Source organism: Falco biarmicus, chromosome 2 (assembly GCF_023638135.1).
Source record: "Falco biarmicus isolate bFalBia1 chromosome 2, bFalBia1.pri, whole genome shotgun sequence".
NCBI lineage: Eukaryota > Metazoa > Chordata > Aves > Falconiformes > Falconidae > Falco > Falco biarmicus.
In genome coordinates, this window is record NC_079289.1 from 18,484,899 (window position 1) to 18,503,856 (window position 18,958).

General features: G+C 40.4%; 1 protein-coding gene across 3 annotated transcripts in view; it reads right to left on the reverse strand.

The window, feature by feature from the left end:
- Nucleotides 1-1,435: 1,435 nt before the first annotated feature.
- Nucleotides 1,436-18,958, reverse strand: part of EXPH5 (exophilin 5) — a 36,947-nt gene continuing 19,424 nt past the window's right edge. Inside the window, exons 3-6 of one of the 3 annotated variants that reach the window (XM_056329184.1) lie at nt 17,627-17,771; nt 13,007-13,055; nt 11,350-11,476; nt 1,436-9,424 (exon numbers count right to left, since the gene is read on the reverse strand). In XM_056329184.1, coding sequence (XP_056185159.1) covers nt 4,080-9,424; nt 11,350-11,476; nt 13,007-13,055; nt 17,627-17,771 — 5,666 coding nt within the window. In that variant the 3' untranslated portion in view covers nt 1,436-4,079. Of the gene's footprint in view, nt 9,425-11,349; nt 11,477-13,006; nt 13,056-15,263; nt 15,564-15,609; nt 16,690-17,626; nt 17,772-18,958 lie in introns of those variants that run through there. The other 2 variants (XM_056329185.1, XM_056329186.1) reach the window with 2 other exon arrangements.

The following is an 18,958-nucleotide window of genomic DNA, read 5'->3' on the forward strand; positions in this document are numbered from 1 at the left end:
AGCCACATCTGCACTGGTGTGGGCTGGACCAGCTGCCAGGAGCAGCTCTGAGGGAATAGCCCTGTGGGTCCCAGTGGACAGCGAGGGGGACGTGGATCATCAGCGAGTCCTGGCAGCAACGACAGCCAACAGCAGCCTGGGCTGTATGAGCAAGAGCTTCTTTTTTTTTTTTTTTCCTTTTAAATTCAAAAATTCCCTCCTTCTCAGAGGTCAAGGGGGTCATCATCTCCCTCCACTCAGTACTTGTTAGACCACATCTAGATACTGCATTCAGCTTTGGGCTCCCCAATACAAGACATCAATAAACCGGACCAGTTCCGGGGAGGCTGCTGAGGTGGCCCTGTGAGGAGAGGCTGGGGCAGCTGGGCTTGCTCAGCCTGGAGCAGAGGTGGCTTCAGGGAGGGGATGGACCCTACAGAAGCCCCCAGGGTCCCTGGGGAGATCATTGAGGAGACGGTGCAGGGTGGAAGGACGAGGGATAACTGGCATAAGTTGAAAGAAGAGAGGCTCAGCCTATAACATGTTTCTCCCGTGAGGACAGTTGGGCAGAGGCACGGGCTGCCCAGAGGGGATGCCCCGTCTCCATCCTCAGATTTTCAAGTCCCAGCTGGATAAAGCCCTGAGCAGCTTGGCCTGACCTCAGAGCCAACCTACCGTGAGCAGGAGGTTGGAGCAGAGACCTCTTGAGGTCCCTTCCCAGCCTGAGTTACCCTGGGATGAAACCATGAGATTTCTGTCCCTTCTTTCAAACGTCACTGAGATATTAGAAAGGTCAAAGGTCATCTGGGGACATGAGTTACCTAATGGGTGGACAGAGATCTAGACAGAAACAACATCTTAGGTCATAAACTGTGTTTCCTTCTGAAACCAGGCTGAGGGACTGCACCACCGAGCTCAGGTACCACATATGCTGGCTGTAGTAATTAAGGTAGAAAGACAGCAGTGAGTCTCACACTGCACGTGGCACTCAAGCTCCACTCGGGCATAATTCCAGCTGAAGTGATTTTCACATGGAGCTCATCACCTTGTAAAACTACTCATCAAATACTACCCTTGGCCCCTACATGGTGTATCAGCTCCTCAAGGCAAGTTGTAGGCATATGGCACACTAAGGTCTTAATACGTCCACTGTAAAGACACCACCACTGATGGAAAACTGTTTATGTACTGGAGACGCATCAGCTGGCAGGAAAGCAGAGGGCAGCACATGGACATTGCTCATCCTTCCTCTGCATGAGGCAAGCCCCAGCCACGCAGCTGGCGTGACCGCTGCCTACAGCTGCGTGAGGGACCGAGGCTGGGTGCCCCATTTTAAATCTATGGCATCATCTGCCATCAGCACCCTGGCAACAACACTAAGATGCTGGACTTGATTATTTTTTTAAATAAACTGTCTACAGTATTCACAGTAAGTGAAAAATAAACACAATGCAAATACAATTTTTCATTTGAATGCAGAATTTATTTCAAACAGATTTTAAATATGAAAATCCTATAAATTATGAACATTTATAGAATATACTTTTGCCAAAGAAAAATCTTGGAAGAGTGACGGTGTCAAAATCTGGCTCTGCTAAACTGAATGAAGCTGATCACTACTCAAAGGGTATTTCTCCTTACGTTTTCATGCAACTGGCTGTTTTACAGAATACCATTATTCAATGCCAGTATTACTTTACAGATCCTCAGTAGGCTTCACTCTTCCACAACTGATTCATGACCAAAAGCAGCTTTTACTTGTTTACATTAAATCAAGCCACCTGGTTTCCTGTACATACATAGCATAGCAAATGAAAAAAAATTCATGCCAACAAGGTGAGAACTTAATCCAACATCTGTTGAACAGGCAGAAAATATTTACAAATAAAAACATTCTAAACCATCCACTTCAAGTCAAGAAAAACTGTATGACCATTTACTTCCCCTGTAAATGGTAATTTTATCATTCTTTACCTTATGTAGGCTGATATTCCCGATTTTTAGATTAACACACTTTGCAGAAATGTACAGCAGCAGAAATTCCTCACCGATACTTAGTTGGTTTTATTGTCTTACTCTACAGAATCCTGTATGTATAGAATACAGCCATTTACAGAAAAACATAACAGCTCCTTAGAATACCACATTTTACAAGATTGCAATTACATGGTAGTCATTTCCTTCCAGCATTGCATATGACAGCGTATGCTTATATCCTTCCAAAACAGGCATGTTGTAGAGAGCAATTCTGACTATAAATACACAGTTTATATTAGTCCTTCTATGTACAACAAAAGACAAATTACCCCAGTATACAGTAATAACACTTCTATATCGCTGCAGATTTGAACGACAGAGCCACTTCTTTAACGAAGTTTACAGTATAAAAAAATAAGGATACCAGTTACCTATTACAACATTTTCATCTTTTAGTTTCTTGCGGAGTAGTCAGTGATACAAGCATTGCTTGCTTTGTGTAAAATATATTATTTTAAAATAGCAGTATAGTGTCCTTCCAGTTACAAAAATATAATTATGTCCTACAGAAATTTTGTTGAATTAAAAAGTATATAAAAATATGGATCATAATTTTAGACCATGTGTGAAATTAGAAATAAAGTAGAAGTAAATCTGTAAGTATTTTTAAATACTATCTCCTGGCTCAGTGAGCCACTTCTGATTTTTCATAAAAAGAGATCAAAGCTTAGTTAGGAATTTAATGGGCAAGGACCAGTTTTGGCTACTGAGTATATAATACTACATTATTAGTGCGGCCAAAGAAGAGCCACTGGAAAATATTTAGGGCTTCAGTTTGAAAGATAAAAAATATTGTGGTGACAGCAGGAACGGTTGAAAAATACCAAAAAGGGATGGTAATTTAGCAAAAGGCAAAGAGCATTTCTTACTGGTTTTATTTACTTTCTATGTAAAAACCTGCCAGACTGTAGGGTACAGTCAAGACCCAGCCAAGTGCCCTCTCAGGCCGCTGCGGGTGGTGCTGCCTTGGAGGAGCCCAGCGGCTGCAGGTGCCTCACCCCGAGACCGGTCGAGCACAGAGGCAGCAGAAGAACTTGGGGACATACCAAGCTCTACTGGTTGTCTTCCCACTATTAGGACAGCTTAGGATTCAATGTATGAGGTTTATATAGGAAATAAATAGGGTAAATCTTTTCACCTTTTGCATGGTTTTAAGGTGTCGGGTTATTAAAGCAAATTAACCTGTTCCTAAGTCCAAGGCAGAAATCTTGCTGTTCGCTCATCTGTGACCAAAGCTGTGCTGGTTATGAACCTCCCATGTCTGAAAAGCAGATTTCCATCCTCAGCCATGTTCCTCAGCATCCTGGGGAATTCTGGTGAGTTTTCCAGTGCTGTGCCCTTGGCTGAGCTGTTTCCCATGCGCTAGCAGCACTTCCCTAACTCACATTGCTCACCGCTCTTACAATGCTCAGGAGAAAAATCCCAGTGTGGAATCCACCTCAACTGCACAGCAGAACAAATGCTACTGGAAACATTGCTGCTACGCTTCCCAGGAATGCAGAAAAAGAACTTTCATACAGAATACGCTATAAAAACTGAACAGGTTTCATTTTTGGGGGCGGTGGGGGGGTGGTGTTTGTTGCATGGGATAGATTGGCTTTATCATGCTTCATCTTGTAAACAAGGAAAACTGGAGAAACAGCAAGTTATTAGCAAAGCAACCCCTTGTTTTTCTGTTCAGTCTTGTACGAAAAAGTAGCTCAAGCTAGAATTTATCCATTCCAGCACTGTGTAGCTGGCAGGAGCCTAAGCCACTGCTTGCTGACTCAGAGGAAAGCCATCTCTGGAGTTACACACTGCCCAAAGCTCCACAGTTGTTTACCTTCTGTTATTCTGGGAAAGGATTTTTTAACACTCTTCCTTCCCTGCTAGGAGAAACAATGCTGAAGCCACACATTTACTATGAAAGTCAAACGCTCAGCTAATGTAACATACTAACTTCTTTAAAACTAATGAAGTTGTACCAATTTATAGCAGCACAAGAACTGGCTCAAAGTATTTGACATGTTTTTGCCTGCCCAGAAACTACCAAGCTATCGTGCTGTCTTAGCACCACAGGCCCTTCATAGCTCCGATTCTTTATCTATCTCATCTAGGTAGTATTCATCATCGGTGGTGGTATCACTGTCTGAGTCCGAATAAGCTGCTGGGTATTCCCGATGGGTATCAGTCAGCTCTTGGGGGGATGAAGCAGCCGATGACATTTTGCTCCCAGCAGAACTTGAGCTCAAAAGCTCAGCCCTATTTATAGAAGGGGTCTCTCCATCTCTGAGAGCACCAGGGTTGTTAAGAAGACATGGTCTCCACAATCGCCCTTCTGTGAGTGACCTTTTGATATTTTCCAGGAAAGCCAACTGCTGTTCTTTGCCAAATATACCAAACTCAATGGAAGGATACATCAAATTTCTTGTGCTGTAACACCTTTCATCATCCGATGCCCAGTTTTCATTTTCATCACAAGGCAACAGCTCTGAGTAAGACTTAAACCTCTTCCCATCTGTACCAACTTCTGGCAGAATATTGCTTCCCGAGGCAAAGGTCTCAGGGGAATCTTGAGCACAAATACTCTCAGAAAGGTGACGCTCACGCTGACTTTTGGCATGACTCTTGCGCAACTGATAGCTATGCAAGTTAGCATTTTTTAAGCTAGCAGACTGAGAGGTATTTTGACACTGACCACGCACTGTCTGGGGAGTCAAGTTTTGCTCTGGACATATGCCTGCCTGCAAGCAGCTATTTACGTATGTGTTCGAGTTTTTGTCAGTTAGAAGTGTCAGGGGAGGACTGCAGGCACGACTGCTAGCTCTTCTTTTCTCATCATCCACTGGGTCCGATGTAGTAGCACTGGGAGAGATGGGCTGGTTTTTGCTTTCTAACCTGAGATCGAGGCTATGGGAATTCTTATTTCTTGTGGTTACTGCTTTATCTGGAAATAGGGTTGTAAGACTTGGTGGATTTTCCACTTTCCCTGTAGATTTTTGGGGACTGATGGCTTCTTTCTGGATGTATGAGCTTGTAAAAGACCTCCACTTGGTGTTATTAACAAGCAAGGAAGGATCATTCTGATTTTCAGTCTTCTTATTCTCAGCTGTTCTTGGTCTGGGCATATTCTTATCAGGGTCCAGACTGTGATTCTGACTTTCATTGTCCAACTGCAGGAATGGCTCACGGCAATCTGTTGAAATCTGTGAGTCAAGGGACACGTCGACCTCTAAAGAAGTGGCACTTCCATCGTTCTGTGAAAAAATGTTACTTATATGTGGTTTGGGGGGTAAATTTTTACTTGAAAATTTTCGACTTGTTTTGTAAACAGCTGCCAGTTTATTTTTAATTGAAGGTCTGTTTTTCCTTTTTTCTATATCTTTGACTTTGTCTCTCGTGCAGTCAGAGAGAAGCTTGTTCTCGTATTCTGCACTCCGTGTTATTTTCTGATCTTGTGTAACCCTGAGGACTTTATCTTTACAGTTAATGTTCAGGCGGCCTTCACTGTCCCTCTCCAATTCCTGCAAACCACTATAATCTTTACCGATTTGAGTACTCTGTGATTTTTGCTCTTTTTTAATTTTTGAATTCTTTAATTCATCTGCATCTGTGCTAACCCCTTCATCTAGCTGAAGTAATGGGTCAGCACTGGAAGCTGTGCTTACCTCAGGTACTTTGTTCCGAGACTCTGAAAGAACTTTGCTACAACACTTTAAATCATTTGCATTTTTTCTTGAACTGTCAGCCCTTAATTGCAGTCCACTACTTTTATTATTACACAGAGGTGTGCTCTGGTGTAGGAAATTTACTTTCTGTTTGACTTCGGTACTACCCCTGTACTTGTCTTCCACAGGAGGAAGCAGCACATCAGCACGCTCTGTGTTACCACTCCTTCCAAGGAAACTCTTCCCTCCTGGGTGGAGGAGTAAATTGTTCAGATTTTTATTGGTGTTCACCTTAGGGGGCTGACAGCAGTTTTCAGAGTTTCCCTTCTGTATAGTATTTTTATTTGTTGAAGTAGAATACAAAGGCTTTTCTAAACACCTGCCTGGCTTGGGAGGGGTTGATAAAGTGGACATTAGTGGTGAAGTTGTTTGTAAAATTTCCTTCTTTTCTTTTAGACTTATTTCTGTATTTTGGCTACTTGCGGGATCAGAAATAGTCTTACCTGACTTAGCCACTACTGCAGTGGATTGTGGACCACCTAAAGAAATTTCTTTTGTCACCATGTCAGAAAGCACATTTTCTGCTAATGGAAGATCTGTTGAACTATCTTTCCTGCTGTGTATCATACTCATTGACTTTGAAGTACTTATCTTCTCAGAGCTAGGAGATAAGTGGGAATTCTCTCCTTCACTATCAACAGCAGTTCCTAAGTTTTGAGGTGTGACCACAGCTGAAGATACTGGGTCGGAAGAATACGAAGGCACCTCTTTTTCCGAAGGGCTGGGGAAAAAAACATTTGCTAAACTCACATAGCCTTCATTTTTCTTGTTTTGTATTCTTGGTGACTGAACATTTTCTTTGGGACAAGGTAAATCTGCATCCTCTGGATTATCTCTAAAGAGGTTACAAAATGTTCTTGAATGCCTCCGTGGTAACGTGTAATAAATTGAAACTAGTTCATGATACTTGACATGATCTTCATCAACACAAACTGTAAATGTGCTTGTAGTTTTATATTTCTGCAAAAAGTTTCCTCTCTCCTTACAATCTGAAAACACAGAGGATTCTCTTCTGCTTAGATGTTTACATCTGTCTGTCAGTTCAACTGATGTACTACTACTTACTGAATCATTAGGACTTTTGGTTAAAGGGCTGGGGCAATCTTTTTCTTTGTTACTTGTAGCAGCACTTAATGATGCTGATGTCAAAAAGGAATGGTTTGAGTCTAAACAAGACACATCTCTTCGATTAGAACAAAAGGCATCAGCTCTACGTGGAGTTTCAGACCTTAAGCGATCATATATTGTTCTACTTTCTCTAGGTAAGGAGATGGGCTTATCTGACATAATACTACCAGCAATGCTAGCTGATTTTCTAGGCAAAGTGTAATAAATAACAAGTGGGTCAGGAGATTTGAGGCTGTTTCGGCTAGGGGAGCCAGTAACGCTGCAGCTACTGGTGTGTCTCAGTAAGCTGTCTTGCTTGTGAAGTCTTTCAGTACAAGGTGAATTACTCCTTTTTTTTCTGCTTTCTTTTTCAAGGCAAAAATAACTTAAACTCTGTTCAGAGGGCTTGGGGTCTCCATCAAAGCTACGCACGTAAGTATTTCCAGAATTTGCGTTTTGTGGAGAACTAGTAGTGCATTGTCCATTACAGTCCTTAGTAACTAAAGTGCTTGTCTTTTGCAGTGTTTTCTCTTTGGTAACACTTATTCTGCTCACTTGACTTGGTTTTCCATCTTCTGCTTGAGATTCAGGAACTGTGCAATTTACTGAAGAGCTAGTTCGTGTTCCTAAGCATTTAGAGTTGTCTTTATGACAAAGTGCTTGTGGAGAGCTTTGTGAGGAGCTAGATGAGCATTCAGGAGGACAGGAGAACATGCCTTGACAGTTTGCTAATTTTTCAGCGGATGGAGCAGAAGCAACATTCAGCAGTGACGACTGTCTCTTCGGAGTAGCTTGGTTCATGGCTTCTGCACTCCAATTATCCTGTGTGATGCTCTCTCTTTTTGCTGCATAATGCAGATTATGTTCCTGTTCTTTCTGACTTGGAAGAAGAAGTTCCTTTCTGCTGTCATCAGCTGGCAAATTACAGGGAGGCTGATTGAACACACTGTTGGGTGGGCAGTAATTTTCCTTCATTTGTATATTTCTTTTATCACCATTTGATGTATATATTTTTGCAATATCTTCTCTGGCAGCGACTTCGGTTTGTCTCTTTGATCTCATTGTATTAAAGAGAGATGCACTGCGTTGCAACGTGGCAGAAGCAGGGCTCTTACAGGGAAAACTCTGGGTGTTGATGCAGCTTGTATCTCCTTGTTGAGAAACTGACTGTAACGGCATGTCTTTGTCTGGCAGTTTCATACCTTCAACTTTTTCTAGTTGTGTGAAGTCTGCCTTAGTACCTCTTTGGGCAACAACAGCTGAATTCCTGTTCAGTCCTATAGGTTTTGTTTGGTCCTTCAAATTAAGGAAGACTGGCTCATCGGTTCTACTATTAGATGAAGAAACTGAAGAGTTACAACCTAGCCAGGGCTGACAGCCCTCTGTGAATTCTGAAAAAGTTCTATTTGCACTTCTTGTTGTCCTTTTGATATTTGTAGTTTCTGGAGGATACATGTGAAAATCGTTCTGGAGGCGCTGTGAACCAAACTTGGCATTCTTTGTGTGTGCCCACTGCTGGTCATTTAAATTAGCCATAATCATTTCAAAACTGGCATCAGGGGAAATAAATGTTTCATCATTGTAGTACTGAGGAATATCAGCCCAAGAAGGATAGCTGTCTTTTTTTCCATATGAAGAATTTTGCTTTGCATACAACTTGCCGTGAGAAGAAGTATCTCTATAGTAGGATCTAGAGAGATTATTTTCTGATTTGTATAATGGATAGTTTTCCCAGTTATCAAAGGGCAATGGAGAAGTAGCCTTGTCAGGGCAACTAACTCTACTAAAGCAATTACTGCTTGAAATCGATCTTCTGTAATGGTGTTTTGAGTGGTAATATGCATATTTCTTGGTTTCTTGCAAACAGCTAGGATATCTACCATGGTCTGTAGCATGAAACTCCATCAGTGATTGGGTTCTAAACATTTTTTCTTGAGCTGATGTTTGTCCAGGAGAGTCTGGTGTGTTGTTCCATACAATAGAAGACAGAGGAATTCTCTTTGGGTTCTGTCGACCAAACCTTGGTAGAAAACCATTGTTGCTCTCCCTTGCCAATGGATGTTGTAAACTAGATGATGATAGTTGGTCAGAAGATACTGATGATGGACATCTCCGAAGGGAACACACAGAGTAACTTCTGCCAGCTGCATCCCTGTTCATGCAGCTCTTGTGCCTAAATCCACTGTTCTGTGTTATGGAAGGAGGATATAAGCTACCTTCTGAAGACCGTCCAAAAGAAACAGAAGACAGCCTGCTGCTCAGCCGATGAGGATTTCCATCAGCTGGATCACCATATTTGTAATCTTCTTGAAAGGCTGCCTGGTGCCAGTTTATATATGCACTGTGTAATTTCCTTGGTCTGATGAAAATTTTGTGTTCATCTTTGGCTCTTATTGTTCTCAGTCCATCTGGGAAAAATGTGCTAGGCATGTCACTCCAGTCATTTCTGTGTTGCCCTCTACTAGCAGTCTGTCTCTTTGAAGTAGGGAATGCATTAATGTATTGGACACTTGATGCACTGCTAGTAGACACTGTCCTGTCCAACGGGTCTTGGGCTTGTTCCTGGGCCAGCTGGTCATCCAGATCATTTAGAACTGCACAGGGAAAAAGATAATTGAGTTTGTTTTCTTTAATAATTTATGACTATTTATGTTAAAAGCTTTCGTGTATTACATTAATAATCAGAACTGGTTTTGAAAGGAGTCAGCTTCTCAGCATTCAAAACCCTTCCCGAACCGCACGTTCTTCATCCATAGGACCTTTCAGCAGTTACCCATTAATGACTGCAAGGAAAAAAACGCACTGCTTTATGACTGATCTTAAAACTGCTCTTTATGTAAATGTTAGTCTTTATGCTATTTAAAAGAAAAACAAAACAATTTGAAGTCTAAATCCTTACTCATGCCCTCTATACATATATGTCTGTGTCTATGTGTGTGTAAACTTTCCAAATCTAGTTTGTAAGCAAAAAATTCCTGAAAAGAATTCACTAGGAAAACATGGACCTTTCTGTGTGTATACAAAGCACAGTTATGATGTGACTGTAAAGAACACAGAATCCTGCAAACCATCAAACAAGCATATTCAGTGGTCTGGCATGTCCACTGTTTGTTTCATTCAGAAAAGAAGTTCTCCACTAAATTGTAGCTTTTAACTTTAAAATGAGCACTGAAAATGGCATTTTCTGGATAAAAAATGGTAATTAAATAGTTAGGAACCTATGATTCATCATGGCAACATAGACAGTCTCAGTCTCATGAACTGGAATTAAACACTGTAACAGCTCAGTTAACCAACATATTCAGTCATAAGACTAAGCCACAGCTATGTATTTAAAATATTTTTATTGGCAAAAACAATTATGCCTTTGCTAATTGTATTATTTTTGTATTTTGAAATATTATGTGTATTAGTACACATAAGATAGAAACACAAATGGGTATGGCTGTTTTGTTACAGCATTTCCTAACCATTTAAATAAAAAAGACTGATCGGTCATTACAGATCTGTGCAAATAGTACAGACTGATTAAGAAAGCATTGCTAGGTACGTATAGGTGGGGTAAAAGGCAGTAACAAAAGTACTAAAATTTTCCATTTTTCTAAGTTTCTTTTCAGCACAGAGGAGATAAGGCTCCTGAGAGAGTCAACTTAGAACAAGGAAAACGATGTGTTGATTCTGAGTCTTCCATTTGGAGGACATCAGCCAAGCTGTGTATAGTCTTTCTCTGTTAGTGGGCAAGTGTGCAGTTACGACTGACACCCAAAAGCAGTGCCAGGCCTGTGAGTTGCAGAAGAACTACCGTCCACCATGCAGGGGTCTCCTCTTCCAGCACTGCTGACTGACCCACTGCCTCCTGATCATGCTTTCAACCTGTGATCACTTGTAATTTTGGGTGGTATAAAGTAATATTCATGGACATATTTTTTTTTTGCATATATCTGAGAAAGTTTATGGAAGAACACCTCTGTAGTCCCATAGGCTGGGTCTGACCTTGCCTCATTTCCCAGCAGTGACAGGAAAAAAAAGGAAGCAGCAGCTTTTGACTGGTGCTATAAGGGCTGCCAGAAAGCTAACTGAATGCCATAATGGCTCTTGCTTCTGTGGTTTGAGGCTTTACAATTCATAAAACCAGGCCCAGTAATTCATCATTATCAAAATTATGCATGCAGGAAACTGGGACGAAATTCTTTCACGTAACTGTATGACTGCACCTAAAGGATGCAATATGGGCTCCTGTCAGAATCAGCAGAGAGCAATGTACGCTTTTAAGGTGCGATTCTTCTGAACTGTATCAGTATGAGATGAAATGCACTCTAAGAGTAATCAATGACACATCTTGAAGTCAATGTCAAGCAGACATTTTGCTGGCAGACAAAGCCTGCAAAAAGTAGCCACTGTGCTAGAAAGTGATGACCCATATTTTTACAGCCTCTCTTTTGCAGAAAATTCTCTGAAATCAGTCACACAGTCACTTCTGGCAAAATAATATTAGAATAAAGTAAGGACACACACTTACCACTGAAAAACTCTTTCTCCAGCTGTTCATTCCATTCCTGTGTACTTTTCTCCATCATTTCATTTTCATTTGCACCAAAAGAATGATCACTTGTTTCAGTCGACATTGGGGAATTACACATTTCAGCCTGTAAAAAATGTGAAGGCAACATGATATTAGCTGTACATGTTGGTTCAAATCATGTTTCACATGTCACACCACAAATAGTGTCACAAGTCACAGAGGTCGGTAAACTCTTTGTGGGTCCGTTAAATGCTGCATTATTAAAATATACAACTGAGGACTGTAAGGTTGCATACATTTTAGAGACTTTTACATATGTAATAAGGAGATTTCCTCATCTTGTCCTCATACCATAGCCTATTTTGGATACATGAGTTATAATGACCTTATAATATAGGGCATCATTTACCTATTTCCTCCATATGCATCCTTACTGCATTGTAGCTCTTAATTTAGTTTTTCCTAATACTTCTTCCTTGACCAGCACATTTTAAAATTCCCACACTGACCTCCCAACAGAGATTCACTGAATCAGTTTTCATATTGCAATACAGTACTTTAGGGGGCTGTGATAGATTACCTTAGCAGTGGGGGAAATGTCATCCTGTTCCCCATCTGTTAAGCTTTAGTTTTAGTTAAGCTGGAGAGGTTCCTACCACATCCATATTTCTCTCAGTTCACAGTTTCAGCTGGTAGAACTGCACACAACTGCTGAACTGCTGATGCATTTTAGCTGAGACTCTTCCTCCCTTTTTAAAATAAAAACTCTTACTACTTTCTAGTTCTCAATATTTGTAATATTTCACTTGTCTAGCTACAATAGTCTACTTATAGGCGGGATTCTCTGATAAGATCTTGGTTCAGTCATGTATTAATATAGATTATCCCTTTGTTTTTGAAATATGAGAGAAGAGAGGTGGCCAATTTACCTCCTCTATACCTTTGATTATATACTGTCTACCTTCTTAGTCCCCTCTGTGGTTATACCACACAATTGAAGAGGAGGAAAGATGTGTTAGTAATACAGGGCAATAAACTAATTCAAATAGCAAATATCATCCTTGGAGAAAATCTGTTTATTTCAACAGCATGCACCTGAATTACATCAGAAATAAATCTTGTTTCATCCTTAAACTGAGCTTATGCTTCTAAGGTGGCACATTCAGCCAAAAAATAATTTCCTACTGTCAACATTTACATAGTAATTCTGTACATGGAAATGCTGCAGGAGAGGCTCTAGCTTTCTGCCTGCCCAAGTCAGTTACTCTTTTCCACCCTTGTACAAATGAAAAGAAAAAGTAAATACACGAGATTATTCATTCAGTGTGAGTTTTGCAGGTTGATTACAGTTGCCAAAATACATGAGGGTTTTGGCCTAGAAAATTATCCATGCAATTATTCCGTCATTGAAAGAGAATTGAAACCTGATCAGAGCTTACTTAGGAAAGCTTTGGACTTCTATAGTTTACAGGGCAAGTTCATTCCACTGTGTTCAATAGGTTCACAACACAGATATTTTACTCAGCGTTTAAAACAGGAACTGCAAGAATACTATTTAAACAGGTGTTATATCAACAGCCTAAACAAAGGGGACTAGCTTTTGAAAAATCTGTGGTTTAAACATTGCTGACAAGAGAGTTGATAAGCTACTCACCGCTGCCATTTCTTCCCCTTCTGAAGATGGACTAGCAGAACTGTCATATCTGTAGGCAGAAGGATTTAAATGTCGGCTTTGAAAAGGAACGTGATGTAATTCTACCAGGTAGTAAATATGCAGCAGTTTCTCTTCCACAACTATTGAGAAGCATCTGAAAAAAGACTGCTCTATGAAGAATCCACACTTTCCCACAAAAAAGTCCTGCTAACGAAAAAATGCTGGGGAAGCATACCATTCAGTTTGGCCTTGTCAGCTTGCAAATGTAGCTGCACAGCCAAGAATGAGCTCAGCCTACTGATATCTCACTGTCTGCAATAGCCATAAAGTAATTGTTTCAATCCAGCCTTACTTCGTTGGTAGGTACTACTAATAGCCAAAGTTAAATCTGTAAGTGGTTTGCATCTGCAGCTCTGTTGTTTTCTTCTACCATTTCACCCTGCACAGACAGAGCTGTGCTCTGCCCCTGCAAAGGAGGACAGACAGACTGCAGATTGTTTTCCGTGTGAACTTTGGAACTTGCTGCTACTCCCCTGAAATGGCTTTTACTTAGCGATTTTTAACACATGGTAGAAAGCTCATCTGGTTTCCTAAGCTATATAGAACTGCAAGGGCTTGGCAGAGAACTGGCTAGAGCGTCTGTGAGTAATGCAGTGGTTAGAACAAGCTAAGAAGCCCTGAACATAAAAGGTATTCTGTTCTATGGGGTGACTTGCAGACATACAAACTAAAATAAAAAACCAAGAACAGGACTTGTCTTCACTGAGTCTATTTGAGTCTGCAGATGCTTATTTTACAACTAAGCAAACCCAGTCCCTTAAAAAGCCCTGAAGGAAATGTTGCTCTGCTCGTGCTTATTGCTAGCTCTTCCTTGTCTCAGAAACTGTTTTTTCCCAGGAAGTTAATTCTTGAGAGAAAGTGAAGTAGGGTAAGACGGTTCTGCTCAGTCCTGTTTGTCTCAAAGTCTTTTTGAATGACCTTGTTCTTAGGCTCTTAAAACCTTCTTGTGCTCCGGTAAACTACTTTATTGTGCTTCAACAGCAAGTATAAACCGGCTTGTTGGCAGGTTCTTTGTGGCCCAGCCTTTCCTCCTGAAGTGCTTTGTCATTTGTTTGTAATGTGCTTGCAGGCAGGGAAGAACAGTTGAAAGGTGCAATTTGTTTTTGCTTCTGTAATTGTGAACTGTAAAACCAGGATTCCTCTCTGACATGGGGTCCAACTGAAACCAAAGGAAACAAGCCTGTTGACCTCAGTGGGCTTAGGATCTGGCCAGACAATCTGAATCTGAAATTCCTAATTTTTCCTCATAGAACCCAGTATGAACAGCCATTAGTTCAGTGGGCTGCTGCCCCCGGGAATGGAATTTACAAAACCAGGACTCAGAGATGCATGTAGCTCTTCCTTTAAACTAAAATAATGTTGAATATGTTTTAACACTTCTACAGCGAATTAAGAATGAAACTTAGGTTTCAGAGTTTTTACGGTGATTTCCTGCAAACCAAGTTCAATGAAAGCCCATGGCTTAGCAAGTTACCTTAATTTTAATTATATGCATAACAAAAAGGTAAAAGCTTTGTTAGAAGCTTTCTTCTTCAGCTTTACTGTGCAAAGCCGCTCTACAGTTCTTCCCACTTGGTGCTGTGCTTGGTGTTGTGTTAATTGCTCTTTGCAACGAAGCTACACAAAGCAGATATGTTAGTCAGAAATGTCTTCTGATAGTCTAGGCAAAAATTAACTTTTCATTTGAACCTCTGGCACTATTCTAAATTTTTCCATGTCTTTGTTGTCACTGTTCTTTCAGAAATAACTGGTCATTGCATCCTGCTTTATTTTCCTCCCTGCCAACTTACACAGACAAGGGTATTTTAATCTTTTCCCTATGCCAATCCCTCCACTTCTCAAACTGTTTCATTATTTCTTCTTAACTCTTTTAAGTTTTGCAGCATTTCAAAATTAAAGTTTTGCTTACTTACAGAGAAATGTTGCTTAATTTTAGGAAAAAAGTAATTCAGTTTCTTTTTTGGTTAAGAACATTGAACAATGTTTACATTATTTTGCACACACATGCACACGCACATACACACTTGTAAACATTATCTATTACTCATAAACAGAAAAGAATTCATAAGTATTTCCCATCGGAAAAATACTACTTGCTATGGAAAATAAGAAATTATATTTTATACTTTTTCGTTTATATACATATGTATCTTTTTATGACAACCAAATGTTAAGATTAAAAGATGACTCCACTTACTTCTATCAATACTGGTAACAATAATATAAATCCACAAACCAAAATCTGCTGCAAACTAGTATTTTCACCGAGGCACCTGTCTTCCGTAGGCCACCTCCCAATTGTCTAATGTCAGAGTGTAATCCATTTTCTTCTATACTACTCTTATCAGTACTACGTAAAAAGCCAGCTAAGCAACAAACATATAACTCAAATATGCTGAAAACACAATTAAAACAGCATTTCTTTTCCAGCATGAAACACACTTACATATTAGAAAAGAATAAGTATGAATTCAAGAACACCAAACACCTTTGAACCAAGTCATCAAACATTAACTACCTTCAGACTACAGTTACAAAGTTACCTTTTACTAGCATCTTCTGTATCTCCACATAAGCATTCTCTTTTTTGCAGCATCCATAATTTATTCTTACAGCAAAACACCACCGCAGCTGATGAAACTGTCTCTCCAGTACAGAAAGGACCCTCTAAACAGCCATTAATATTTAGCTATTTCAAAGCTTCTGCCGGTCAAGCTTACTTACAGGATTTACAGTGCTGCCTCCTATTGTATTTCACTAGCTCTCCAAAATAACTCTACCTGTGAGAGGCAGATTATTTTAGTGCTTTGTCTATGCATAAAGCAAACCACATGCCACGGCAACACCTAGAAGAGGGTGGGGGAAGTTTTCGACAGAGAGGCGTGACTAGAAAATGTAGCAATCAGCTCAGTTACACGTCAGGATTGACTTGTTTATTTTTCAAGCTGTGCTTGGTAAGAAATCAAAGGCATCTGAGCCTGAGACAAGATAGATTTTTTTGTAGAAAAGCCAGATAAACACATACTAGAAAAGCTGATGCAATGAGTAGGCACGGTTTATTTTTTTGCCTTCTTAAATTAAGAAATCGTTTCAATGCTTAGATTCTACAGCAAAGCCTAGACCTTCACTTGTGCATGGGCTACCTTAAAGTGCACCAGGATAAAGCGCTCTTGAAACCTGATTCTCAGTCACACAAGCCCCCCTTTATTCTGCACGGAGGCCTGTGGTCTGGTGTTGGTGTGTCCCAGTGTGAAGGGCTTTACCATAGAATCATAGAATCGTTCAGGCTGGAAAAGATCTTGAAGATCATCGAGTCCAACGGCTAACCTAGTCCACCACTAAACCCTGTCACAGGAAAGAGGAGGGAGCAGATGACATGTACAGAGCAGTGTTAAAACTTCGCAAATTTTTTTTGTATGCTGCGATGCTACGTAGGAGAACTGTTACCAGTAAACATCCGCAAAGCTAACCTCATGGCCTCTATTCAAACCTCTCCTTAAATCTCCTGCTGCTTTGACAGAAACACAATGGCAAGCTTCTGTGTTACAAAATCTATGGTATCAGACTAACCATCATTTCTTTAGAGGCTTGCTGTCATTGTTTATTATAGCTGTTCCTTGTCTCAGCATCATGCCACCTAGGAGCCCCAGGCATGGCCCAGAATACCAGCCGGAGACTCTCTAAACAGAGTGAAAATCAGCTGTTTGTGCCAAAGATCTTGCAGCTTCCTACTCTGATTTCACAGCACTTAGATTGCACAATGCACCTTTACCTATGATTGTCAGTCCCAAGCATTACCCCAAGATGCACATAAAAATACTACTACTTCACTCAGGTGTTGCCAACATACAGGACCATACCAGGACCAAAGTTAGAAGAGTCAGCCTAACTAGCTAAGTGTAGCCCCTGCTGCCCAGTTCCCTCTGAACAGCAGCTTTAACCCTGTGGATGTCAAGAGAGAAGGATGCTCTTCAAACAGCAGCTCCAGTGCTGCATATAAGACCATCTTTAGTTCAGATCCAGTTGAAACCAAAGCCCTGTTGAAGTACAGAAGACAAAAGCATTGCAGAACCACCCTCTTTGCCCAACTACAGCTAAAGCTGCAGGCCTGACTCTAAGCTGCCTCAGGGCTAGAAATGGTGGGAACTGATGCAGCAGAGCTGCCTGGGGCTGGTACTCTCTGCCATGGCCTGCGAAGACTATGCTCTCCTGTTATATCACAGCCATAGGGCACTAGATCCCCATGCACCTTACACTTTGTCCTCTTGAGAAGGAATTAAATAGGATGCAGCCGCTGCGAAGTCTAGGGGCTCTCATATACTTAAAACCTTTATGCAAAACCTGAGCAAAATATATTTAGCCAAAAGACTTTACCTATTACTTGCCACTTATCTTCTGACACAGAACAGATAATCTTTCATTACATGACCAAGTAAAATCTCAGCGAGGTGAAAGGCAAGAGACTGGAAAAATAATTTAAACAAATTTTTCTAAGCAAAACACAACAATTCATAGACTTTTTAAAAGCTGGACATAATGTATGTTCTGGTTATAGCTCACCGTGGTTGCTGCTGAGTCTGGGTTTTCCTTGATTTTCTAAAGGAGAAAAGCCAAGCAAAAGGTGATCTGAAGCCCAGAAAGGAAGCTGAAGTGTTCTTTTGTGCTTGAGGATTTGTACGGGATGACATTTTCAATTCTTTATGATCTAAAAATAGTGTAAAAATTGTATTTGTTTCAATTTCTTACTAAATACAGCATTAAAATATATAGTAAAAGTTACATCTTCATAAACAATTGTCTTTTGCTTACCTTTTACACCAGGAAAATCCAGTTTTATTGACATTTTTGGATAGACTGTGTGACATAGTGGTTTATAATGACTAACTAGAACACTAAGAGAAAGATAAACAGGTTTAAAGTTTCCAAAAGTATTATTGGTTTTGGGTGATGTGAGATAAATGACGCTTATTTTCAGAAAGTAAGCCGCATTCAACCATTTGAAAACCTGAACCATTTTAAAATACAATCAAATTAGATATTTGAAAATTCAGGCACCCACAATCATTAGTCACTTTTTTTCACCTTTGTAAGAAATATAAATATGACAACCCCGACTATACAATGGTGTAATAGACTGTAATGTAACTACATAACAGTAGTTCAGACTACGATATCTTCTGTATCATACAGCTCTATGATGGGATTTCCATGGCCACTGGAGTACATTTTTTCTGCTACAAACTGCATATCAGAATTGTGTTGTAAATGTACTATATCATGAACGATTTCTTCATTATGGATAAGATTTGATTTCTTCAGATGGAACATAAACCCAGCCTGCCTGTAAAAGCAGCTGACAACCGGTGTGAAGGAAAGGATAAGTATTGCTCACAGATTAGGGAAAGAAACTGCAGGGTCTGCTATTAAAACATGCCACAGGAAACTGGAGGACATAAGGAAATAAGACTTCTTCACTCAGGAATAAGGCACTGTATCTTTTTTTCCATTGAAAACATTACATGCCTGAAACAATACAACAGCCTGAAAATGGCTCAACCAACGCCTGTAGGGAGAAAGCAAAACCAGAAATGACAGCAAAGTGTCACAGATAACAACAGCAAGGGGCAGCATTTTGGACTAGTGAATGATTCATGTAATGTGATTTTAAATCTTGTGTGTAAGGCTTTCACTTCGGTGACAATCATTGTGTATTACAAAATGCTGCATTCTTTACCCCTTTCAGAGCCTAACCCCTTGGTGGCATTGTTTTCACTTGACAATGAAGGTGACATCAGGAGAGTCCTAATAGCCTGGATGGTCAAGGGATGTAGACAGGGCAAGGCTTGCAGGTAGAAGTACCACCTTTTGTTAAACCAACTTACACAGTTGGAA